Below are 22292 nucleotides of genomic sequence, written 5' to 3'. Positions count from 1 at the left end.
GGTGCACATGCACCTCCTCCATGAAAGGTAAAAATGCATCTGTATAGATTTAAGGTTGCTTCACATGGGTGCTGAACATACGGATGTTGGCAACATGTGAGGGGATTCATGTGAACCCCCTATTTATTTATTAAATTTGCATAGCACCCTTCATCTGTAGATCTCAGGGTGGTTTTCAACATAAAACTACAAGATAAAAAACACAAAATACGTAATAAAAACCCTTTGATGAGCGGGTGCATTCTAAGCAATGAGAGGAGGATGGTGGGAGATCCCATGACAAGTGTGGCACTGAGGAGAAGAAGCAGGCTGAATCTAAGCCCAAGGAGCAGACCTGCATGAAGACTGGCTGTCGACCAATCAGGCCCGCTCCCTGGAAGCCCACCTCCAGGCCTGCCTGTGATTGGCCAATTTCAGGCAAAACTCCCAGAGCCACGGCCATGGCAGTGGGAGGCAGTGCTATGCTGCAACCTCCACGCCACTTTCCTGGTAGAAGCACTATGAAAAGTGGCAAAGTTCTGGTGGCCAGAAACTGACGATCAAAAATAAACTCTGTGTTTTCTGTTTATCTGATAACCATTGCAAGAAATGGCTATATAATTTACCTGAAGCCTGAATAAAAGTGCTGCATAACTGGAGCTTGTCTTCTGGCATTTTTGAAGACTTGCTGGTCCAAAGGAAAACATAACCAGTTCTGTGTTTCTGTATAGTGTAGCTCATAAGCAAGTACTCGCTGTAATAGGAAGTTTTGCCCTTGAACTCATGTAATTGTTGACTTTGAAAAATTTATATGAGCGAGTATGGAACAGATAGCAAAGAAAAGAATCCTTGATTATTACTCAAAACGGTTAAAGTTTAATGAAAGCTCCTTATCAGCCACAGATAGGGGGCTCCATTCCTGTGATCCTGAATCACCATTGCTATACTTTTACTATTCCATAATAAGTTCTTTTTACTATGTCAATGGAATACATTTAATGTTTCAAACCAAAATTGTGGTGTCTTTATGTTAAATGGCTTATGAATAGCAAAGTCAAATAATTCTTAAAAGATATGAATGATACCGAGAATGAATTCTCCGTGGTTACCATAGTTTCAGACTCTGATCCTTAGGAAATGGTTATGGAACAAGGCTCTGTCACTCTGTGTAATTATAGTAAAGTGGAATGTTGTTAATGTGGGAATTCATCAAACATTTAAAATAAAATAAAATAAAATTTGCATTTAAACATCTTTACACCAAGCCACTAATTTTCTAATGTCAAATATTTTAGCCAAGTACACCCACCCACTAGGTAGTATATGGATTCAATAGTGTTAACTACTGTATTTGGGAAAATTTAGTTTGGGGTTGAAAATAAATATTTCATGTATTACAATCTAGGATATTTTGTGGTTTTCCTAGAAGAAAAACCTTCAAAGTGAATTTTATAATACATTGGCAGAGTGTAGTGTGTCACCTAAACTTTAAACTGTGGTTAATTTTACTTATGGTTCGAGGTCAGCCTGTTTTAACGAAGAATGGTTAAAACTGGCCACAGTTTGTTGGAGTTCGGACATAATGAACTCCTTCCAAACTCCTCATAGCCCCGGCAGTGAAGGAAATCTTCATGCCATGGTTGCCTCCTGGGAGCATATGTTAGGCTAGTGTGGAAATAGAAGGCAGGACCTTTTCTCTAGTCCAGCAGAGTTTCTCTTGCATTTACAAAGCAATTTGAATGACGTCTTGTTTTCCAATTTACTTGTATTTTTCAAGTTGCAAGATGAAGAGATTATTGAACTATTTGATACAAAAATGGTTGCAATTTGTTAATTAAGAGCTTGTGCCAGCTGCCATATGGTTAGCTTTTAATTCATGAAGCTGCTAAATCTGTTCCGCCTCCGACACGGAACTGAAGCATTTGCTGTATACTTTGAGCAGGAGTGAAGATACTGTTGACTCTAGAACTATGCAGCCTTTTCCAGTCATGGCGTAAGAAAGTGTGGGAGTGTTTTTCAAGATTACTCTGTTGGAAGAGTTGCATATCACACATTGCTGTATTTGCCCCCAAATGCACCAAATGGAAAAAGTGGCTTTCACTTAGTGAAGGATTGCTGAAGATGAGGTTCATCCACATACTGTATTGTATTTAGACACCAACTAATTAAGAGAATGGCCTTTTCTTACTGGGGTGTCTTTGGGCTGGTTCTCATATGTATATACATTCCTTGATTACTTTGCATTTGATGACTTGCAGCATGCTTCAGCTAACCATTGTGAAAACCTTTCTGGACTCAATGGCACATTCACACATGCTATTCATCACTCGATGTTGCAGTTATTAAGAGCTGGGTGTGATCTGTCAACCAGCATTTGCACTTCATTCTTTGTTCAGTTTCAAGAGTGAAAGTTTGAACTAATTGCGTTATTGAATAGCAAAAGGAAAGGAATACTCATGTTATCAAATTACATGGGTTCTAATCTTTCTCCTTCCCTTTAAATTGGGTTTAGCTAATATGGTGTCCTCCAGATGTTGTTGGACTCCAGCTCTCATCAGCCCCAGCTAGTGTAGCCAGTGGTCCGAAATTATGGGAGAAGTCATCCAACAACATCTGGAGGGTACCACATTGACTACTAATGGCTTAAATCTTTATTCTTCCCAATTGCACTCAACACAAATTTCAGACCTAGACAATGGCCTTCATTCACACTAAAAAGAACAATGTACAGAATGGAAAGTGAATCTGTAAGGACTTGGCCAGATTCATCTCGCACATACCCTCAGATCTACAATGACATTGTGCAAAGCCATTCTGACAACTGCATCTTTCTGATAAGGCTAGGGAGCAGTGGTGTCATGACTACCACGGCATCATATGTCATCACTTCTATTTTGGGTTCCAGTTATACAAGCAGCCAGTTATTAGATGTCCTTTAAAAATAATGATGAATTGCATTTATTTTTCAGAAATGGCATTATTATATATCGTTTCAATTCAGCATCAAGTATATTCTCTTTCTGGAGATCAGCCACAGCTACATTAGGTAGTTTCGGGCAAATTGCCATCTTTCAGCCTTAATTCCCATTCTGCAAAAAAAGAATAATAGTGACCTATCTCACAGAATTTCAATGAGGAAGAAAGAGAATAATTGTGAAACACACATGACTAAGACATTCAGATAGGAGACAGGGCAAGACTACAGAGATTGGAATTGGCTCAGTTTTCGAGGCTTTCTATTCAGTTTTATGAGACAAATAAAAGAGCTGCAGTCTGTAGGACTGGGGGTGGGGAGACCTTTTGGCACTTGTGTTACTTCCCAGGTTCTTTCTATGTTGGATTTACACAGTTGTAAAAAAGTCTTCAAATGAAAGCAGAGTCTAGTGGCAGTGAGCTAAATCAGTCACTACCCTGTTTCAGGAGTGTGGATGCCTCCAATGTCCACCTTTACTTTTTCTCTATCAGTGAGTGTCTGCCATTCCGTTCCCATTGGGTCAAGTGAAGTGTTGGCCTTCACTAAGGTGGATGAATATATACGTATGTGTGTTCAAAGAATACTACAAGCCCCAGACTCTTTGCTAACCGTGTCCTCTCCCCACCCATCCTACCCTGCCTGTCATACCTGGCATTTTGCTAGTAAGTAAGTAAATAAAATAATTGATGCATATTCATACAGTCTTAGCATACCCATCCTAACCATTAGTATATTTATACTGCAGCATGTCAGAAGTTAACAACAGAATTGTGTAAATATTTCTAAAAGATTGACATCCTTAGACGATAGTCGGTACTCAGTACTGCTGATTGCCTGCCTGCCTGCCTGCTTATGAAAGCCACTTTATACATGCAAAAAATACATTCAAGCTAAGCATACTAAGAAGTTCACCATGATCAAATGGCTTCTTTGTGAATGACAGTGTTTCATTGCACACATGCACCTAACCTATTGTGCATGCAGATATTACTTGGCTCATAAATGAAAATAACCGCTGCATGTCTGAAGCTCTGCATGAGTATTGAAGACCCAACTGTGAGCCATAATCGTCTTAATATTCTTGCTGTAGAACCAGAATAAGGGCCTTTTTGGACATTCACCAATTGGACATTGGTGAAAATGCAGATCATGATGCCGTTTTATCTGAGCGTAAGCACTTTCCATGTAGTTCAGTTGGACCACATCTCCCATCATCTCTGACAAACAAGCCATGGTAGCTGGGGATTGTGGGAACTGGGTCCCACAATATCTGAAGGAACACATGTTTCCCATTATTGGGATCCGTGTCCTTTCCAGCTGCTCTTCCCATCTCATCTTTGGCTGCAGAGCCAAGAGACACTGGGAAGCATACATACAGGCATGCAGGTGTACTTGCTCAGAAGGCCACACATGGAGTGTGGAAGCTAGATTGCCATATAGAGATGTGCTAGCCCTCGTGTTTTGTGGTTGAGAACCCCAGCTAACCAGACATCCTAGCTCTTGCCACTCTTCTTGGCTTTGAATAAGAGAGGGAAAGGGTGTGTATAGGACAGATTTCCATACTTTGTGAGTAGAAGTAATGTGAGTATGGCCTGTTCTTGTTGTACCAACTTGTTCTAGTACCACACACTTTTCTGAAATGTGATCTTGGTTGATGTCAACCAGCACAAAGGTTCTCCACCCTTATTGTACATCAGCCAGTAACTTTGGACTTCCTCCCATTAGGCACAGTCTTTATTGTCTTCACAGCACCTATTGAAGACCTTCTTTTTTAAACAAGACTTTTTATTGGAGATCTATATACCTGTTTCTATCTGTACTGGGCTAGAAATTTTATTTACTTACATATTTATTGTTAAATTGCTTTATTGTCTTTATTGATAAATTACCGTATTTCAGAACTTTTTATGGGAGTGATTCATTAATAGAGTATATTACTTAATGGGGAGAAAACTAGGATTTCTTGAACATTTATTCTAAAGCAGAACTTTTTCTACAGCAGTACTGTATGCAGAAATATTTTCTGTAGGTTTCTTCTTAACTAGCTCCAAGAAATGCAGGCTTCAGCTATCACCATGCATCACATCACATAGCATAACCTGCCCTTGGATTGCAAATTGATGAAGGGCAGGGTAGAAATGGAAAGAATGAATGATGGATGAAAGAATAAATAAACAATGTCTCCAGAAGCATGTTTTCAAATTTTCTCAAAATGCTCTGGAAACAATCCCATGTGTGTTTGTTTAATTGAAATCCTTTTTTTTTTAGCATTAGGTCTCCAAATGAGGTTGCAAAGTAAACATTAAAAATAATAGTATTAAAATATTACAAATGTACATTTAAAGCAGTGGCCATTAATTAAGCTACAGTGAAGTATAGGAAATTAAATGTCTTTTCAAGCATGAATTTATTAATCAGCACAGCTTACCGTAGATTTTTGTATTGATGCAATTACAACTGGGGAGTTCAAATAAAGGACAAGAAAAATTATATAAACAAAAACCCCACTGAACTGTGTACAATTTTTGGCATTCTAACTTTCCAGTGCTGTGTTGCTGTTTTTGAAGCCACGGCATTCAGTGTCTGAAATACTTGACAGAGCAGCAGTGTCACTGAAAACTCACTCTGACCTTCAGAGCCATCCAGCCTCTCTATTCTCTCTCTATCCAGCAGATTTCTAATAGTACCCGATGTTTTGGGTTACATGTTAAATTCCATAGGGTTTGTTAGCCAGAAACCTCTGAATGGGATTTGATCCACAAATTTTTGGGTTTCTTTAAGCAGAGAAACTCTGTGGTGTTCAGTTGAATCTTGAAGGTATTCTTCCACCCCTTGCAGGAATTGCAATAGTTTTGTACGAGATATTTTATAGACTGAGTAGTGTGTTTTTCCCTGTATTTTGTTTAGCTCAACTAAATGCAGAACAGCCGCATATCAGGTTATCGTACGTCAGTGCACAAGGTAACTGCTGGGTGATGTTTTTTCCCCTATTGCCAAAGTGCGCCTCAAAATAATGTGCCAGAGTGATTTAATAAAGGGCCTCGCCACCTTCACTTTTTGAAGTATTTGCTTTTTTAGGGAGAAAAATTCATTGAGGCAAGTTATACAATGCCTGCCTTCAAACACAGTAAAACCAGAGTTAAGGGCTTAGCTTTAGGAAGGAAAGCAAAGCAGCAAACATCAGCAGCTTACGGATCCCTGCAGAGGATAGTTTCAAGGGTAAGTGTTTCATTCTTTAAACTGCTTGAGCAAACTTGAAATGCAAAATTTGAAAGAAGCAGGAATTGTATATAAAACCTATGGACTGTCCTTCCATTTAATGCATGCACAGTTGTTAATATAATAATATCCGTAAGTGAGCATGGCAGTAATTAACAGAATTGATCTTGAGTAAGGGTAAACTAAACTTGCTGCGTGTGTGTGTGTGTGTGTGTTAAAAAAATAAAATAATGGATTGTGTTTGAGATTGGTGTCCAAAACAATACCACTCACAATACCATGTTGAATCAAACTTCAACAACTGTTTCAGAATTCTTTGCAAAATTGTCTCCCTTCTACATCTTGCAGCTATAAACTATCTGAGAAGGCATTTAAAAGAACAAGGAAGTGCATCTCTAGTATAACTGTGCTAGTGATACAATCTGCAACTAGCGAAATCCTCCTACTTTGGTAGTAGAGGAGTTTCTTTTTCAGATAACATTTATGTCAGTATGATTCTTTGGGGGGGGGGGGTTGGCTGCAGCGCTGCCCTGTCCCTTAAGTTTCCAACCTCAGTGATTTACAGCACTGATACAGGTGAAAGAGACTTGTATGCAGAAATGGGAAATGCAAGCCTACATGCAGAAACCATCTATGTAAATTGCATAACATTCTTGATTTCTCATTCATATTCATGTATAGATATAGATTGAAAGTAAAGCACTGGGGTAGATGGGATCCATTACGCAGGTGTGCATACAATTTGCACTTTCATTCCTGATAGGAGCACAGACGTGAACCTTCCATACATGGATATCCTTCTCTGGATTGTGGAGTTTTGGACACTCCTCCCCCCCCCAACCCCCAAAAAGTACACATCTGAAAACTAAAGTGAATGTACTTAAGTACAAAGGACAATGAGTTAAATACTGCAGACCTTGACTGTTGTTGCAGTAGTCTGCAACTTACTTCTTAATTAACACTTTCTGAGTGGGAACAACAGAAAATGACAGAGAATTCTGAGTGCAGGGACACCTTATGTCTAAGCCATGTTTTAAACATCTGTGATAAGATTGAATCCTGAAGTACCTTTTCCATTGTATACTGTTGAAATTGCATAGAGGAAACCACTTACATTCTTTCTAATTCATTAAAACACAACATTAATAGCCAATAAGCTTTCGAATTAGGCTTCAAACTAATACTGATTCAGAGGCTTCCATTGAGCCTGAGCCTCCTTGAATACATCACCATAAACAGCTGGTGGATTACCTTGTAACAGTTTGCCTTGTAACAGTGTCTTGGCTTACTCAGGTTGTGGTTATCTAATCCTGCAAAAGTTTATTCATGAACAAAAGATACTGTGCTTGAAGTATTGATCAGGCATATTTTTTTTCTTGCTGTGGGTGGAGAATAGCAAGACACTGGGCTGCTTAATGAAACTATTTTTATATTGAATTTTTTCATCACAAAGGAATCCAACTCTCAAGATATTTTGATTAGATTTCTGTGTTGCATTTTCTTAAACTAGAGATCATTTATCTTTCTTGTGTTCTATTCTCTCTCCCACCCCTGACAACCTACATAGCTATTACTGACAATATTTAAGTGTTTGAAGGTTATAACATACCCTCCAACATTTTGGGAGGGCAATTCAGGGCACCCTCCACCCCATCCCACACCCTCTCCCTGCCACTGACAGAGACCGCCCCCTTCCGCACCTGCCTGCTCATCCTTCTCCAGGGCATCTTCTGTAAATTTGGGATGTCTGGATTAAATCGGGACACTTGAGGGGTCTGTTATAATAACATGGTAGCCTGAATGGTCTGAGCTATAGCTGTATTTAGTAGCTTGGCTGTCTACTCCTGTGCCAGATTTTTGTTTGTTTCTGATGCCATTATTAGAGGATGAATGATTATCCATAATCTAAAATAATGGTAGGAGTGATGAGAACCCATGGTCTGAAGCTTGCTCACCGTGTCCATTTTATCTGTTGAATAATTTGTAAGCAAAAACTAAACGCATCATTTTCTAAATAACTTTTGGTGCATACCTTTTGGTGCATTGCATCTAATTTATTGAGAGGGAGGCGTAGGTGCAACTGCACAAATTCGTTTTAGAGAAAACTTTAAAGTCTACAATTCTGGAAGATTAAACTACATGAAATACTGGGACAGTGAGGAAGAACACAAAATGAAACGTGACAAGTGTGTTGAATCTTGACACAGCTTGAAGTCACTCACATTCCTGGAAAACGCTTTGGACGGATGAATCTGGCACAAATATAGCACTAATCTAGAAAACAGCACTTCCTGTCATTATCAACATCTATCTGTTCTGGTGTATCTGTGAGCGTGATAACATTTTGTTCTTTATAACAACAATTTAACATCTTTAAATAACAAATTGAGGATTGATGTTGACATTGTTTGTGGGTGCAGTCATTTGTTATAAAAATGCCAGAGTCTGGAATACTGACCATTTCTAACCCCTTCCCACATTCTGCAAGTTTTCAAAAATACACAACAATGTTTCTTGTCACTTTTCCCGTGACCAATACTACTCAGATTGTAAAATAATATACTTCAAGAAATGGGAACAATAGGCAGCATGACTAGCATGTCTGATCTGCAGCATCGTTGACAATGGATGTCATCTTTTTGAAGCACCTACAATCATTGTTCTGTGTGCAAGAGATAAAGGAAGCCCTTGCACACAGACCTCAAATCTGCAGGGTAGGAAATAAGAGGAGAAAAAGGGAGAGTGGCATTAAATAAGAAAGTGCAGGGCAGCGGGTCCAGGGATGGCTGATAAACACAAGAAAGACTGTAAAAAAATGTGTGGTTGAAAAAGGAAGTTATCATACGACAGCAATTCAGCTAGAAATGCCATACAGTAACTGAAAATCATAGAACTGCTAAGTTGGAGTGGACATCAGTGTCCATTCTCACCACCCCATCTTGTTTCCAGATTAAGGTCAAACAGCATATCACATGAAATGTGTGGTCCTATTTAACATAACTGGTTGTTGTTGTTTATCCTTTCCTCTTGGAGCTCTAGCGTCATGTGGTTTTCTTATCATTGTCATTCAAAGGCCGATCTAAAAAGGTGGCATTGTGTTGTGTATTTTTCTGATGTTTGAATAAATAGATTGTAACAGGAAAATCAGAAACCAAGAAGTTGGTTGGAAAGCTGAAAAATGAACATGTTTTAGCTTACTATTTAGGTATTCTCACATTAGTGCATTATACACTATCTTCCATGGATATTTTAGATCAAGCAAGAACCTATATTATGTCTTTGCATCTTAAATAATTCATTCACCAAATGGAGTGGGAGGGGGGAGTCTGCCCCTACCAGCATAGCCAGTGGGCACGGATGATGGAAGTTGTAGTCCAACAACATCTGCAGGGCCATAGAATTGAACATATAGGCTGCAATCCTATACCCATGTTCCTGGGACCAAGTCCAGTTGAACTCAATAAGATTTTCTTTTGGGTAGACATGGATGGGATTGCACTGGTTAGAGACTTTTGGATTGCACTGTTAGAAACTGAACTCCTTAACCATGTATTTGCCTGCTATACATGCAATGGTACATAGGTCAATGTCAAATGTGCAGTGGGAAGCAAAGTATGATAACTAGTCTGTCTCTGTGTTTTTCAACCGACAGAGCGCCGAGCAGATTTCAGCTTTGTGCCCACATTTCCATGAATCTCAGGTAAACAGTATGGAAGGAATAAAGAACATTCCGCCTCTGAAGCCCCTGGCACGGCAACTTACTGACGCAGACAGACTTAGGAAGGTCATCCAAGAGCTTATGGACACAGAAAAATCTTATGTAAAGGTAATACAAACATTTTACCATGTTCATTTTTCTTCATAGTTCTTATTTGGCTGGGATAATTTATTTCCCTCTGTGTTCTAGCGGCTGTTTTCCGTATATTAACCAGCAAAGTTTGCCTTTTATATGGCATCCCATCATCTTTTATGGGTATTTGCCCATGAATAAAAGATTCAAACTTTGGAGGGCACAGGACAGGATTTCCCAAATGTTTTCCCATGCATGCTTTCACAGTTTTCTCATGCAACTGCAGTTCTTTCCACGTTGCATACCCTGTGTTAGATGCATGTGTGAAAGCTTTCCCATGTAGACGTTTGGCCCTTGCCCGTACCACAAGGTTCCAAGTCTAGCAGTTTAAAAACTTTTCCCTTCCTATAATCCACCAAAAGTGTGGCATCAGTGATTCAGCTAAAACTGTGATGATTGCAAGAAGTTTTAAATCTTCTAGCTTAGCTTTCATTAGTTCATATATTCTGTTGTCCTCAAGAATCTTAAGCTTTACTTTTAAAAGAACACCAAACTTGTGCTTTTGAAGACATTCTCTTGACAGTGTTAAAATGCATGAAAATTAATACCTAGTATGCCAAGAACCATCGAGTCAGCTCTGTGTGAGTCAGGTCTGGCCAAGTGTGAGAGAAAGTGCCATACAGCAGCTAAGAGCTTAGACTTTTATCTGTTCCCTTAGCCTCAGTCCTCCATCTGCACTATGGGATAATAGTATGGACTTAACTAATAGGACAGTTATATTTGAATATATAATATATTGAATATACTGTATTATATATTTGAATGCTTGAACACTACATAAATTTTGTTGTATTGTTGTTATTTTAGTGTTCGTTATTCTTTCATCAGTGTGACTTTCAGTAGTGTGAATGAAACCTTACAGAGCACAAATGACTCAGATCAGGCATTTGTATCATAACTATTCACTGTGGCCAGTTTCAGAATGTAATGCTACGCTATGGATTGGTGTTACAGGAGCAAGTCTTGGATTCTCATGCTTCTGCCTTCCTCTCTGCTATCCTTTTGCACACATGAGATCGAAAACTTCTCATTTTTCTTTAAAACTAATCACAGCTGTCAGCGATGGCTTTACATGAGAACTGTGCTCTGTTCTGACTGTGGTCTATAGTTGGAATAAACCACAGTCCTTTGTTCGTCTGGTGGATGAATCCCCTGCTTTAGAGGGTTCATGTTTACATATACTAACAGTCTTGTGTTGCTGGAGAAGGCAATCATTGAGGGGCATGTCGCCACCTTGTGGTTAAAGGCAGGCAAGAGACCTTAAAAAGAGGACTTGAGATAAGCAGGCAGCTCCCAGAATCTAATTCACTTTCCTGCCTTTCTTCCTTTGTTTGGGGTATTTCTATTTTTGACAGCTAATACTCCCTTATTGTTACGGAAGTAGGTCCCTTCCAATCAACATGTTCAAGCTTGGTGAAGACACAAATGTGATTCTGGGAGCATCCTGCTTCCCTTCAGTTCTTTTTCCTGATTTTGACCACAAGGTGGTCCCGTAATCCTCAGTGATGACCTTCTTCCAGTGACACATTCAGCTAGAAATAAACAGTTCTTCCTCCTTTAACAAGTTTTTATTAAAGATTGCATTGTGTTACCAAACAAACAAACAAGGAAAAGTACATATAGCGTCTCTGTTTTTGATCCATAGGGTCTTTTTCACAGTTTATTTACATTCAGTATGAGGATGTTATTGTCATAGAAATCATGTGGTTGTGGGGAGAGAGGGAGGGAGGGAGGGAGGGAGGGAGATGGGAGTAATGTTCTTTTGTTCAAACAATTCTTTTTCCATGTCATCATGTTCCTAAGCTGTCTTTGCTATTCCTAGTAAGAGTGCCACAGTTACGGAGTTCAAGCAATAGCGTTAGAATAATAAGACTTTGGATGTCAGTTAAAATTATTTTTCATTAGTTTTATACCCGGGTGAATGTTATCAAGGAATTATTTTCTTTTGAAACTCTGCAATTTTTGTGCCTTTATAGGACCTGAGCTGCCTCTTCCAATTATACTTGGAACCTCTTCAAAGTGAGACCTTCCTCACTCAAGATGAGGTGAGAGGATTTTGCTTTTGTTAACTGCTTTCCAATCTTTTGCAATGTTGCAAGCATTTCCATCATATCGTACATGAAAGAAAAGACAAACTGTGTTTTTCTATCCGCTGCATCAATCATGTCTTAGTTATAAAAATTGAGTCCACTTTTGACGACAATGCTTCTAAGACATCTTTGTTTCAGAAACCACTTGTTTTTCCATGTTCAGTGCCAAAACTGTTATGAGACAAATTCATTAATGCTAAGTATCTCTTTGTTTGCTGTAGCAACATATTGATTGATTGCCTTCTCTTGGATAGTATTACCGTAAACAATTTACGTGCTCCATATTTAATTCTCCTCCCCACATGTAGATGGAGTCTCTGTTTGGAAGTCTGCCAGAGATGCTGGATTTTCAAAAGGTATTTTTAGAGACTCTTGAAGATGGCATTTCCTCCTGCTCTGACTTCAACACACTTGAAACACCTTCTCAGTTCCGGGTAAATATAAAATCTCAAACTCATTACATATATAAAAAGTACCTGTACATTTTGTTAGTAACTATTTTCCTTTGCTTTCTTTCCATCTCTTCAGCTGAATTGTATTTATTTGCAGGGGGCACTGTTTTGACTTTGGCTCAGTTCACATGTAATGCCAAACCATGGTTTAGCACTGCATAGACAAGTTTCTGTTAGCATGAGTAATGTGTTAGACTCGCCTGCTCCCTCTCTTGCTCCCTTGTCACTTGGACGAGGACTTCTTTCAAACGCTCTCTGTTTTGCACTATATGTGTACCAGGAATCTAGGGTTAAAACAAGCAATGTCTAGTTAAACAAGCCAGCTTCATAAAACTGAAACAGACTTTAGAAACTGACTTGAGTTTGTTTTAAAACAGCATCCCTGGTTCGTACATAACGGTAAAACAATATTCTTTAAGAACGAAACTGAACTTGACATGTGTTCATGGCTGCTCAGGACAGGAGAGGAGAGCACAAACCCTGGTTTAATGTTACGTGTGAATACGGCCATTGACTGAATTATCTCAGTCACTGGCTCAGTTTGCACATAACACTAAGCCAAACCATGGCTTAGAGTGAACGAGCAAACTTGCAAGTTTCCAGAGAAACTGGGTGACCCGCCCGCCCCCAATATTACATTGGGATGAATTTAAGGGCATATGTGCACATTGCAAACCCAAACTGTTTAAAATTGATTCTGTAGACGTAGGTTCTCTTCTCAAAGATCCTGGGAATTGTAGTTTTATGAGGATGCTTTCTTCTCTTCCTCAGAATTACTTTTGTATAACGCATTGACTACTAAACTGTTTTCAGACAGTCAAGCATGCAGTGAATACTCTTTGTGGGGAGGAGGAATTCATGTGATTTTATGTTAAGAGAAAGGGGAAAGAGTTTTCTTAGTCTTAAGAAGCATGTCTTTATTATCATACATCCGGAAAAAGTAAAATAAGTTTATGAAATGTTTTCCCAGTTAAATCACTCACTTTCATGATTTCCCTGTCAGAACATATCTACATTGCATCAAGGTACAACAAACTCATGCCTGATCTCCCCCTAGTCCCATCCTATAATTGTATTATCTTGATAACTCTCTGGAGGGGGAAATGCTATACTCAAAAGCTGAGCAAATTCTTGTCTTAAGAGTCACGGTCACCCTGTTCTCTCTCCAACACAAACATTTTGTTTCATACACGTAAATAACATGAAGCATTGATGATGTCTTTGTGCTTTTTATTGTTGTTATGCATCTTTGTTGTCCTTTTGACGCAAAAAGAAAAGGTTTAAGTATTTTCTCAAATATGTGAAATTGTTGGAACTTGATGTCACCTGCAGTGCCAAAGTAGCAGTCAATAATCTAGCCACTTGGTTCTGAACCAACTGCACTTTCTGAACAGACTTCAAAGACAGCCTCACTTGATGTGCATTGCAGCACCAGGAATGTTCCCAGAGCATGGATCACGCTGGCCAGGCTGTACGTGTCCATGAGTAGTCACACCATTGGTGAACACAAACAGGGTTATGAAGCTCTTGTTTTCTGATTTGTTCTGTGGGGTGAAAAATATGGCAAATCTGGGAATAAGCTGGGAATAGTTTCTTTTGTACAGTTGCTTACTGTATGCCATGAAAGGAATGCAGTTCATACATTCCCCAAGATATTTTGCAAAACAGGAATATATAGAGGGGAAACTCTGCACATTCACAATTTTTTTCCCACGTTATGGGTTTTTCTCATATTCTCTCATGTTTTTACAACCAATCTTTCAACAGAAAGATTGACTCTACCAATCTGGTATCAGGGTCAAATATATCCAAAGCAACCTCTATACTACTTAATTATAATAAGTTATGTACAAGTAATTCAATATAATAAAGACAAAATTCAATAAAAACTATAAAATAATTTAATTAAAATGCCTGCTGGATTTTTATATTCACACACACACACACACACACACACTATAAAATACTTAACTAAATTATGATTTCATCGTTTTTATTGAATTTATATTAGAAATATTATTAGAAATATTAGAAATAGATATAGATATATTCAGTAGGTGCTGGAAATTCAACAGGGAGGGCCCTGTCTGGCCACAACTGGGAATGCCACTAAACTAGGCCCATAACACCATGGGCTATTAACACTTCTGCATTTGAGGGCATGACTCTGGAGGTGAATTTCTGGTTTGTTTTTGCAGTGTGACAATCAGAGCACCGGCTTTCCTTAACTAAACCCTTGTTCATGTTAAGATATTTGCAAAAGGTGTTGCTGAGGTCTGCGTTCATCATTTTCAAAGCACAATGTCTTTGAATTGTATGCCATTATTTTAACTGCTGTTATACACTTCCTGAATGCTAATGGAAGGCAGACCACGAATGTTTTGCATTAAGGAATGGATCTTCTAACTAAAGAATAATACTAGAGTACCTGCTAAATAAAAAAAATTCTCTTCCTAACTTCTGATTGTGTTGCTTTCAGAAACTGCTGTTCTCCTTGGGAGGTTCCTTCCTGTATTATGCTGACCACTTTAAATTGTACAGTGGGTTCTGTGCAAACCACATAAAAGTCCAGAAAGTTCTTGAAAGAGGTAAAAGTCTTACTGATGCAATATATCCATACGACAGATTCATAGCACCAAAGTAATTGTTTTTCATGGTGATGGCATAAAAAAAATAGCTTTTGTTTTAGTTTTTCAGACTGCCTTCTGATGATATAGGGACTATTTTGCAGTGCTTTTAATAGGGTGTGCTTGCCTCAACATCCCATATATTTTCCATTTGTACTTTCCCTCTTTCTCTACCTAGTTATGGAAATAATATTCTAGTGTAACCTCTGTGTAAATATGAGGAATAAGGGTTGTAGCCAACTAAGTAATTGAGCAAGTAGAATGATTCCCACTCCACTCCTCCTTCTGTGCCCCCACTCTCTGGGGATGCACAGGGGCCTAGAGAGAGGGCAGTTTAGTTGGATTGAACTGTGGGTTTGGAAGTTTATATCATTTTCTTTAATATATATATATAGAGAGAGAGTATGAACTTGTTCACAAGTACACAGTGAGGCTTTGAGGGGTTTTTTGAGGTTTATATCATTATATATATATATATAGAGAGAGAGAGAGAGAGAGAGAGAGAGAGAGAGAGAGAGAGAGAGTTTGAACATGTTCACAAGTACACAGTGAGGCTGTTTAAAATAGTGTTTTTCCTTGAGTAGATATGGCAGCTTGCCACCTGGAAAGAAAATGCACTGCCACAGCTTCTTGGGAGTAATTTTAGATGGAAGTAGAATCTGTGACATATCCCCTGAAAGGAGGACAATATTCTTTGTGACTGCTGGGAATGTTTGTAAATCTTTAGTAAAGTCGAACACTTCTAGTGCACATTCCAGAAGTAAAATCTTGTATTAGATACCACTTATGGTGAAGAGTTAATAAATGATTGATGTTATGTTCTGCAACATATTCCACCCCCCACCCCCCAAAAAAGGCTGATGCAAACATACCCATAGTGAGACAAGCCTTTTAAATAAGCAAAAAATATTTTTAAAAAATTATTATTTTATATTTATATACTGGCCAACAGAAGTGTCTTGCCCAGTTTTCCAGCAATGGGTTTGCTGCCGTTTACTGGGAGGGACAAAGGACTAGGTGATGGGATGTGCTGTGGGCAGACTGGCAGGAGCACCAGCTTGGCTTCCCTGTGCTAATCTCCCTGCGATTTTGCCCCATCCGGTAAGTTGCTGCTGCTGCTGCGAAGCTAGCATTGTAGCTGTGCCCTGCCAGCCACTTCCACCGCCCAGTAGTAAATGCCCTGTGGTCAATTTAATAGCTGTGGAAAACTAAGCTGCACAGCAGTGATTGTAGATTAAGGTGGAGTAACAAAGGATGCATAATATATGAAAGGATTATCTCTCTGTTGCTTATTGCTACATAGAATATTGATGGCCTTTACCAAGAGGGAGGCAGAGGAGTGTGGCCTGTTGTTTGCCAGGTCCTGGAATGAAATGCAGAAGATTGATTCTCGATATGGTTGCTTTTGGGCTGCTAATACGCTCTGGGTTTTTGTTTTGTTTTTCCTTTAGCCAAAACAGATAAAGCCTTTAAGGCCTTTCTGGATGCTCGCAACCCAGCTAAACAGCATTCTTCCACATTGGAGTCCTTTCTCATCAAGCCAGTTCAGAGGGTGCTGAAATACCCGCTGCTCCTGAAGGAGCTGGTATCTCTGACAGACCCTGAAAGCGAGGAGCATTACCATCTCACAGGTACTTCCCAAGGAAATAAGCTTTGCTATCTGTGCTTCTGAATACCAGTTGAACAGGAGGGGAGAATGTTCTTGGGCTCGATTCCTGCTTGCTGGTTTCACAGAGGCAACTGTTCAGCCATGGTGAGAACAGGATGCTGGACTTAGATGGACCAATGGCAAGATCGTTTTATGTTCTTAAAAACTGTCCCAGCTGTTTGTATCGTATCATGTATTTAGCATTGAGCTAAGCACACAATAGGGAACCTCATTGCACATTACAGAGTCTAAAGTGGTTTTCCACATGATTAATAGAATTTTTTGGCAAGATACTGGGAGCGGTTTTGCTTATTTGGTTATCATCAACAGTGCATTTGTTTCTGCACTTCCTAAGATGATGAATTCCTGGGTTTTAAGTGACTCAATGTTTCAACAGGCCCACTCAGTGTATATCAAATAATGGATTTGCCTTTACAAATTGCAGAAGCACTGAAGGCAATGGAAAAGGTGGCCAGTCACATCAATGAAATGCAGAAGATTTATGAGGATTACGGTGCAGTATTTGACCAACTAGTTGCAGATCAGAGTGGAACTGAGAAAGAGGTAAGAAGATGAGAGCAGGGTTTTGTGTGTGCAGATAATTCAAACAGTATCACCATCATCAATTTGTATGCCGCCTTTCCATAGTCAAGATGTCTTACAACAAGGCAAGAGTTACCTGAATTACAAACATAACAAAAGTAGTCATAAACATAAAAAGTACAGAATTATAATTGAAAAATTTCCACATAAATCATTATAAGCACCAAAAATTAAGATACAAAAAATTATTATCAGTAACAGCAGCAAAATCCCCCTAAACAATACCCCAGCCCAACAGTCTGTTCAGCAAGTGATCCCCATTGCTGTATGTTAGAATGAATAACCCTTCTAATCTACAATGGACATAGGTCACCGAACTTTCTATGGGAGAACTTCTAATGTACTCTACTGTTGCATGGCTGAATCCATTCTCATCATTGGGCAAAACAAGAAAAGACCTGGAACTCACAGTGTTTGGTGAGTGATTTATTCAAACTATGTCAAAACATCATCTAAAATAGTTCATGCAGTGGTTACAGGTATGCGTTGTTCGATATCAGATCTGTTAGCTTTCTATGCTTGCTCCAAGATGGAACTTGGTTGAAATGTATTCCACTACTGAAAATTAGTGATGGGGGCATTATTGTGAATATAGTATATAATTTAGATCTCAACATTTTTGTGAAAGTATTTACACATTTTATCACAGTGATAACAGTGCTACAGAGTAGGCCAGTAACATCTCATTATTGCAGAGGATAAGACAGGTGGGAGCAGCAACAAAAGGTTGCAGTGCAGATTGCTCCTGTTGAGGGCCACAGTCAGTTAACAATGCTCTTTCCAGTTTTTCCATTCCCTCCCTCCTTGATATTTCTATTTTTCCTAACAATCTGCCAGCATTCTGTGGCCTCTGAGTCTGCTTAGTCATTTTTTTCTCCAGGGGTTTTTCTGTTCTTTGTCATTTAAGCTACACCTACTGGAATTCTTCTGTATAACTTTAGAAGATGCAGAGCCCTGTCCTCTTTTTCATCCGACCTATCCTCCTCCCTACAAGTATATTTGTATGTCTGTATTCCCCGGCCTATCCAAGCCTGCTGATGCCTCCTCTCTTGTGTATAGTATTGATTTTGCTGCCCATGAATGAGTTTTTATTAGTATATGATCATGATGTTTCTTAATGGCATCCAGGTAATAGCCGCGGAACTTCCTGTTTTGAGTCAGGGACTTCCAATTTTATGGCTCAGCCTATTAACCACTATGCTGTACCAGCTCTCAAGTAACTTGAATTTTTGATCCTTTTAGCAGAGTGGGAGAGACACCAGATAAAACATTGTGGGGTAGCAGGCTGTAGATGGCTAAGGTCATGGACAAGGAGACTGATGAGTCTTATCCACTGATTGCCTTGCCTTGACCTTCCCCAGTCACTTAGGGTGACATCCAATGATTTTTGCATACTTGCCACAACAGAAATCTGCTCTTACACCTATACTTCCTGTTTCTCTTCTGTCCCCTCCAGCCCCCTGCTTCTCCCCAAAATCTGCTGTAGAGGTTTCCTCTGCCTTTTGAAACCTATTTTTGGAGAGAAGTTTGAGAGGGGGGTGGGCGGCTGAGGTGAGGAGAGAAAGAACTACCATTACACATGATGTTGCCCGTTTGCATTAGGTAGCTCTCACCTCATTAGAATTAGCAACTAAAGTTCAAAATATGAGCAGGCTGCTATACATGCAACAGTTTCCATATTGGAGCTGCTGAAACATGCTGCTGCATCATTAAGGCTTGGATGAAGATTGTAACAATTGCAAGGTGCTGACATGAATCAATTAGCCTTGTGCAATTAAGATATAAGACCTACAGCAATCAATCAAATTTCTGTTCATGCCTGTGTCTATAGTTGTGTGAATGATGTGTCTGCATATTATAAATAGCTCTTACTAAAGGATTATATAGTCTTCTTCTTATTAATATTATTATTAGGAATTTTGACTCTTATTCCCTTTCACTTTAATTTGTGTATCCCATTGTCCCAGAACAAACTTCTGTATGTTTCTTATACCTAAATGCTTCTTCTGGAACTGTAGTCTTGTTAATAGTAAATTTGAATGATTGCACCCATCTCAGATAAATTTGATCCAGTTTATTGGTGGGAGGAAAGAAAAGTGGATAATGTAGATGGGATTGGGATGTAGCTGTGCTCAGATTCTGTAAAATAAATGAGCTGACAAAAATGTGAATAGATAAACGCTTTAATGTACAGTAGAACATATTTACAATATTCGGGAATAGGTAAAGTGAAAGACTTCCAGCTACCAGCTATACCAATCAGGCAAAAATCTTGCTTCTCATTAAATGCAACTCAAGATTGTATAAATATAAGCCCCAGGAGTGAAATGCAAGCAATGGCAGATCTAGAGAAGACGACACAAATCCCTGTGCAAATACCTGTAGCAATTTGCTTTGCCAGTTAAGACACACTATTATTAGTGTATGTCATAACTGAATTCAAAAATTAAAATGTAGTACTCATTTTGGAAGTCTAATCAATAAAAGTTGCCTTGTCACTCTCTCTTCTTAGCATTCAAAAGAGCTGTCATCTTAGTATATAAAGAGAACTGCAAACTGAAAAAGAAACTGGTAAGTTTTTCTTAGTCAAAAAATAAGACTACCTAAGATGCATTGTGTATTATTGTTCTGATTTACAATACAAAATGTTTCAAGGTATACGTGCGGAATATGCATGGAATGTTTCATACATTACTTAGATAATTTTTCTAGATAAAGTAGATTAGAAATAGGTGAAAAAAATCTAGAATCACAAGGGACTGTGATCCAGGGGAACCTTTCCATTTTAGGAAGGGGTGGGGGAGATTTTTGTTTGTTTTGCCTTCTTACCCATCACATCCAAATGGGGTGATGTCAAAAAGTCACTCGCTTACATGATCCCTGATTCAAACTCCCCCCTCCCCCAGAAGCATAATTCTGTCTTCTAGGAATGAAGCTTTAATTAATTCTTTAAAAGGCAATGGCACTTAAACTGATTCAGTACTTTTTATTTACAGGCAACAAATGTCCGTACTACGCATAATCATAATGATTTGGACTTATTTAAATTTCGTTGGCTGATTCCTTTATCTGCGCTTCAAGTCCGACTGGGCAATACAGCAGGTGACCTTATCTATAGATAATACATTTTTTATTTAACATTTTTATTGTTTTTTGATGTTTGTCACCAATGAATGTGTTCAGTACTTTTATTACTTCAAATCTTAACATATGGAGTAAAGCTAAACAACAGAAGAAAATGGTCACATTGAAACAATGATATGTAAACTAGGTTCATGTTTTCCAAACAAGACAATATATTAAGGCTTCATAGCCTGCTGTTTGGAACCAACAATAGTTTCCTAATTCAGACAAAATAGGAACCTGTAATTAACTGTGGTTTATTCCCTGCTGATGTGACGGCAAAAGTAATGTTAATGCAGGAGGATGGTTTATAACTTGGCCTTAGCTAGAGATTTTGTTGTCGCCATGGTTGAAGGACACTTGTGAAAGAATTCAGTGTTTATTATAATTGTCAATAATGTAGTGCCTATTTACATCAGGCAGTGTGTTTAACATCATTTGCCAAGTATCTTGTTATTTACCAATAAAAAACATATTTATTCAGTAACTGTGAATCTGAGATTAAGATTTTTTAATTTAGCAGAAGATAAATGACAAAAAGCTGTCCTGTGTTGGGTGATGAACTTACTTTGCTGTTAAGCAAACAGTGTGGGTAGAGTCTCTAATGCGATGTTGGATACAGTTAATGACACAACTGCAAATAAGGGGGAAACCTGATTTTTCTTCCCAATAATCCATATCAATAGTGTATGTCATGGTAGGGCTGCACAGCTTACCTGCTGCGTACCAGCATACAGAGGGAGAGTGATAGCATCTTTATTTGGTAAAACAGTGGTGGTGGTGGGGAAAACATAAATATCTAGAATATAAAACACAATAGTAATAGGCGAGGGGCACTATGTCTTGAAGGATCTTGAAGTTTTCCCTGTGGTCTCATAAGTCTTTCCATGAAAATTGTTTGGCAACAGACTTGTAGACATCATGAAATATTTACAATAACATGTCTTTCTTTCCACATGCAGGAACAGAAAACAATTGCATTTGGGAATTGATTCATACCAAGTCAGAATTGGAAGGAAGACCTGAAACAACCTTCCAGCTATGTAGCAGGTACAATTGTGGGTTCACTTTCCCCTCCAAATAGTCTTTTCTCCTTTCATTCCCACCCTACATAACACCCTCTATATAATATGCATAATTTGGGCCATTAGATATCCTTTGGAATTAATCACAGCATACTGAATTTTACTTGTTTAATGGCAGCGGTATTAAAGAAACCTCAGGTGAAAGATATTTTATGTTGTTGCTCATGCAGCAAGGCCAATCATCTCCCTATGGATATGCTCTGCCAACTCCAAAAGCTCTAGAACTGAACTGTGTAAGCACAGAACTTTATGCAGACCCCATGAGGAATCGCACATTCATGCTGATTCTCCAGCCACTTAACTGTTCCATCTGTGAACAATTAAGGTTTCCAAATTGCTCCTTCAACTTACGAAGACAAAGCCAAATCATATGTGTTTGTATTATCTAAAACCTAACTACACTTTTCTTGAATTTTGCAGTGACTGTGAAAGCAAGACCAATATAGTCAAAGTGATTCGTTCAATTCTAAGAGAAAACTTAAGGCGTCAAATAAAGTGTGACTCACCATTGGAGAAAACATGTAAAAGCCGCCTAGTTCTGCATAAAAATCGAATTCCTGTTTCAGCAAAATTGGGTAAGAATGTATTTTTTGTCAAAATTTAAACTCATACTAGTTTGTAGTAATACTATCCAAGCATGTT

At 38.7% G+C, this 22292-nt stretch overlaps 1 protein-coding gene across 4 annotated transcripts in view; it reads left to right on the top strand.

Moving 5' to 3' along the window:
- Positions 1 to 22292, top strand: part of TIAM2 (TIAM Rac1 associated GEF 2) — a gene marked incomplete at its 3' end in the record, with an annotated part of 132492 nt that overhangs the window by 108105 nt on the left and 2095 nt on the right. For all 4 annotated transcript variants that reach the window (XM_081905118.1, XM_081905116.1, XM_081905117.1 and 1 more), the window contains 11 exons: positions 9825 to 9998; positions 11999 to 12067; positions 12421 to 12546; positions 15044 to 15152; positions 16643 to 16822; positions 17285 to 17403; positions 17751 to 17859; positions 19955 to 20013; positions 20439 to 20544; positions 21528 to 21615; positions 22071 to 22225. In XM_081905118.1, coding sequence (XP_081761244.1) covers positions 9825 to 9998; positions 11999 to 12067; positions 12421 to 12546; positions 15044 to 15152; positions 16643 to 16822; positions 17285 to 17403; positions 17751 to 17859; positions 19955 to 20013; positions 20439 to 20544; positions 21528 to 21615; positions 22071 to 22225 — 1294 coding nt within the window. The remainder of the gene's footprint in view (positions 1 to 9824; positions 9999 to 11998; positions 12068 to 12420; positions 12547 to 15043; positions 15153 to 16642; positions 16823 to 17284; positions 17404 to 17750; positions 17860 to 19954; positions 20014 to 20438; positions 20545 to 21527; positions 21616 to 22070; positions 22226 to 22292) is intronic.

Source organism: Podarcis melisellensis, assembly GCF_964234715.1.
Source record: "Podarcis melisellensis genome assembly, chromosome: 3".
Classification (NCBI taxonomy): Eukaryota; Metazoa; Chordata; class Lepidosauria; order Squamata; family Lacertidae; genus Podarcis; species Podarcis melisellensis.
The sequence above is the reverse complement of the archived record's forward strand: the minus strand, read 5'-3'. Positions and strand labels throughout refer to the sequence as shown.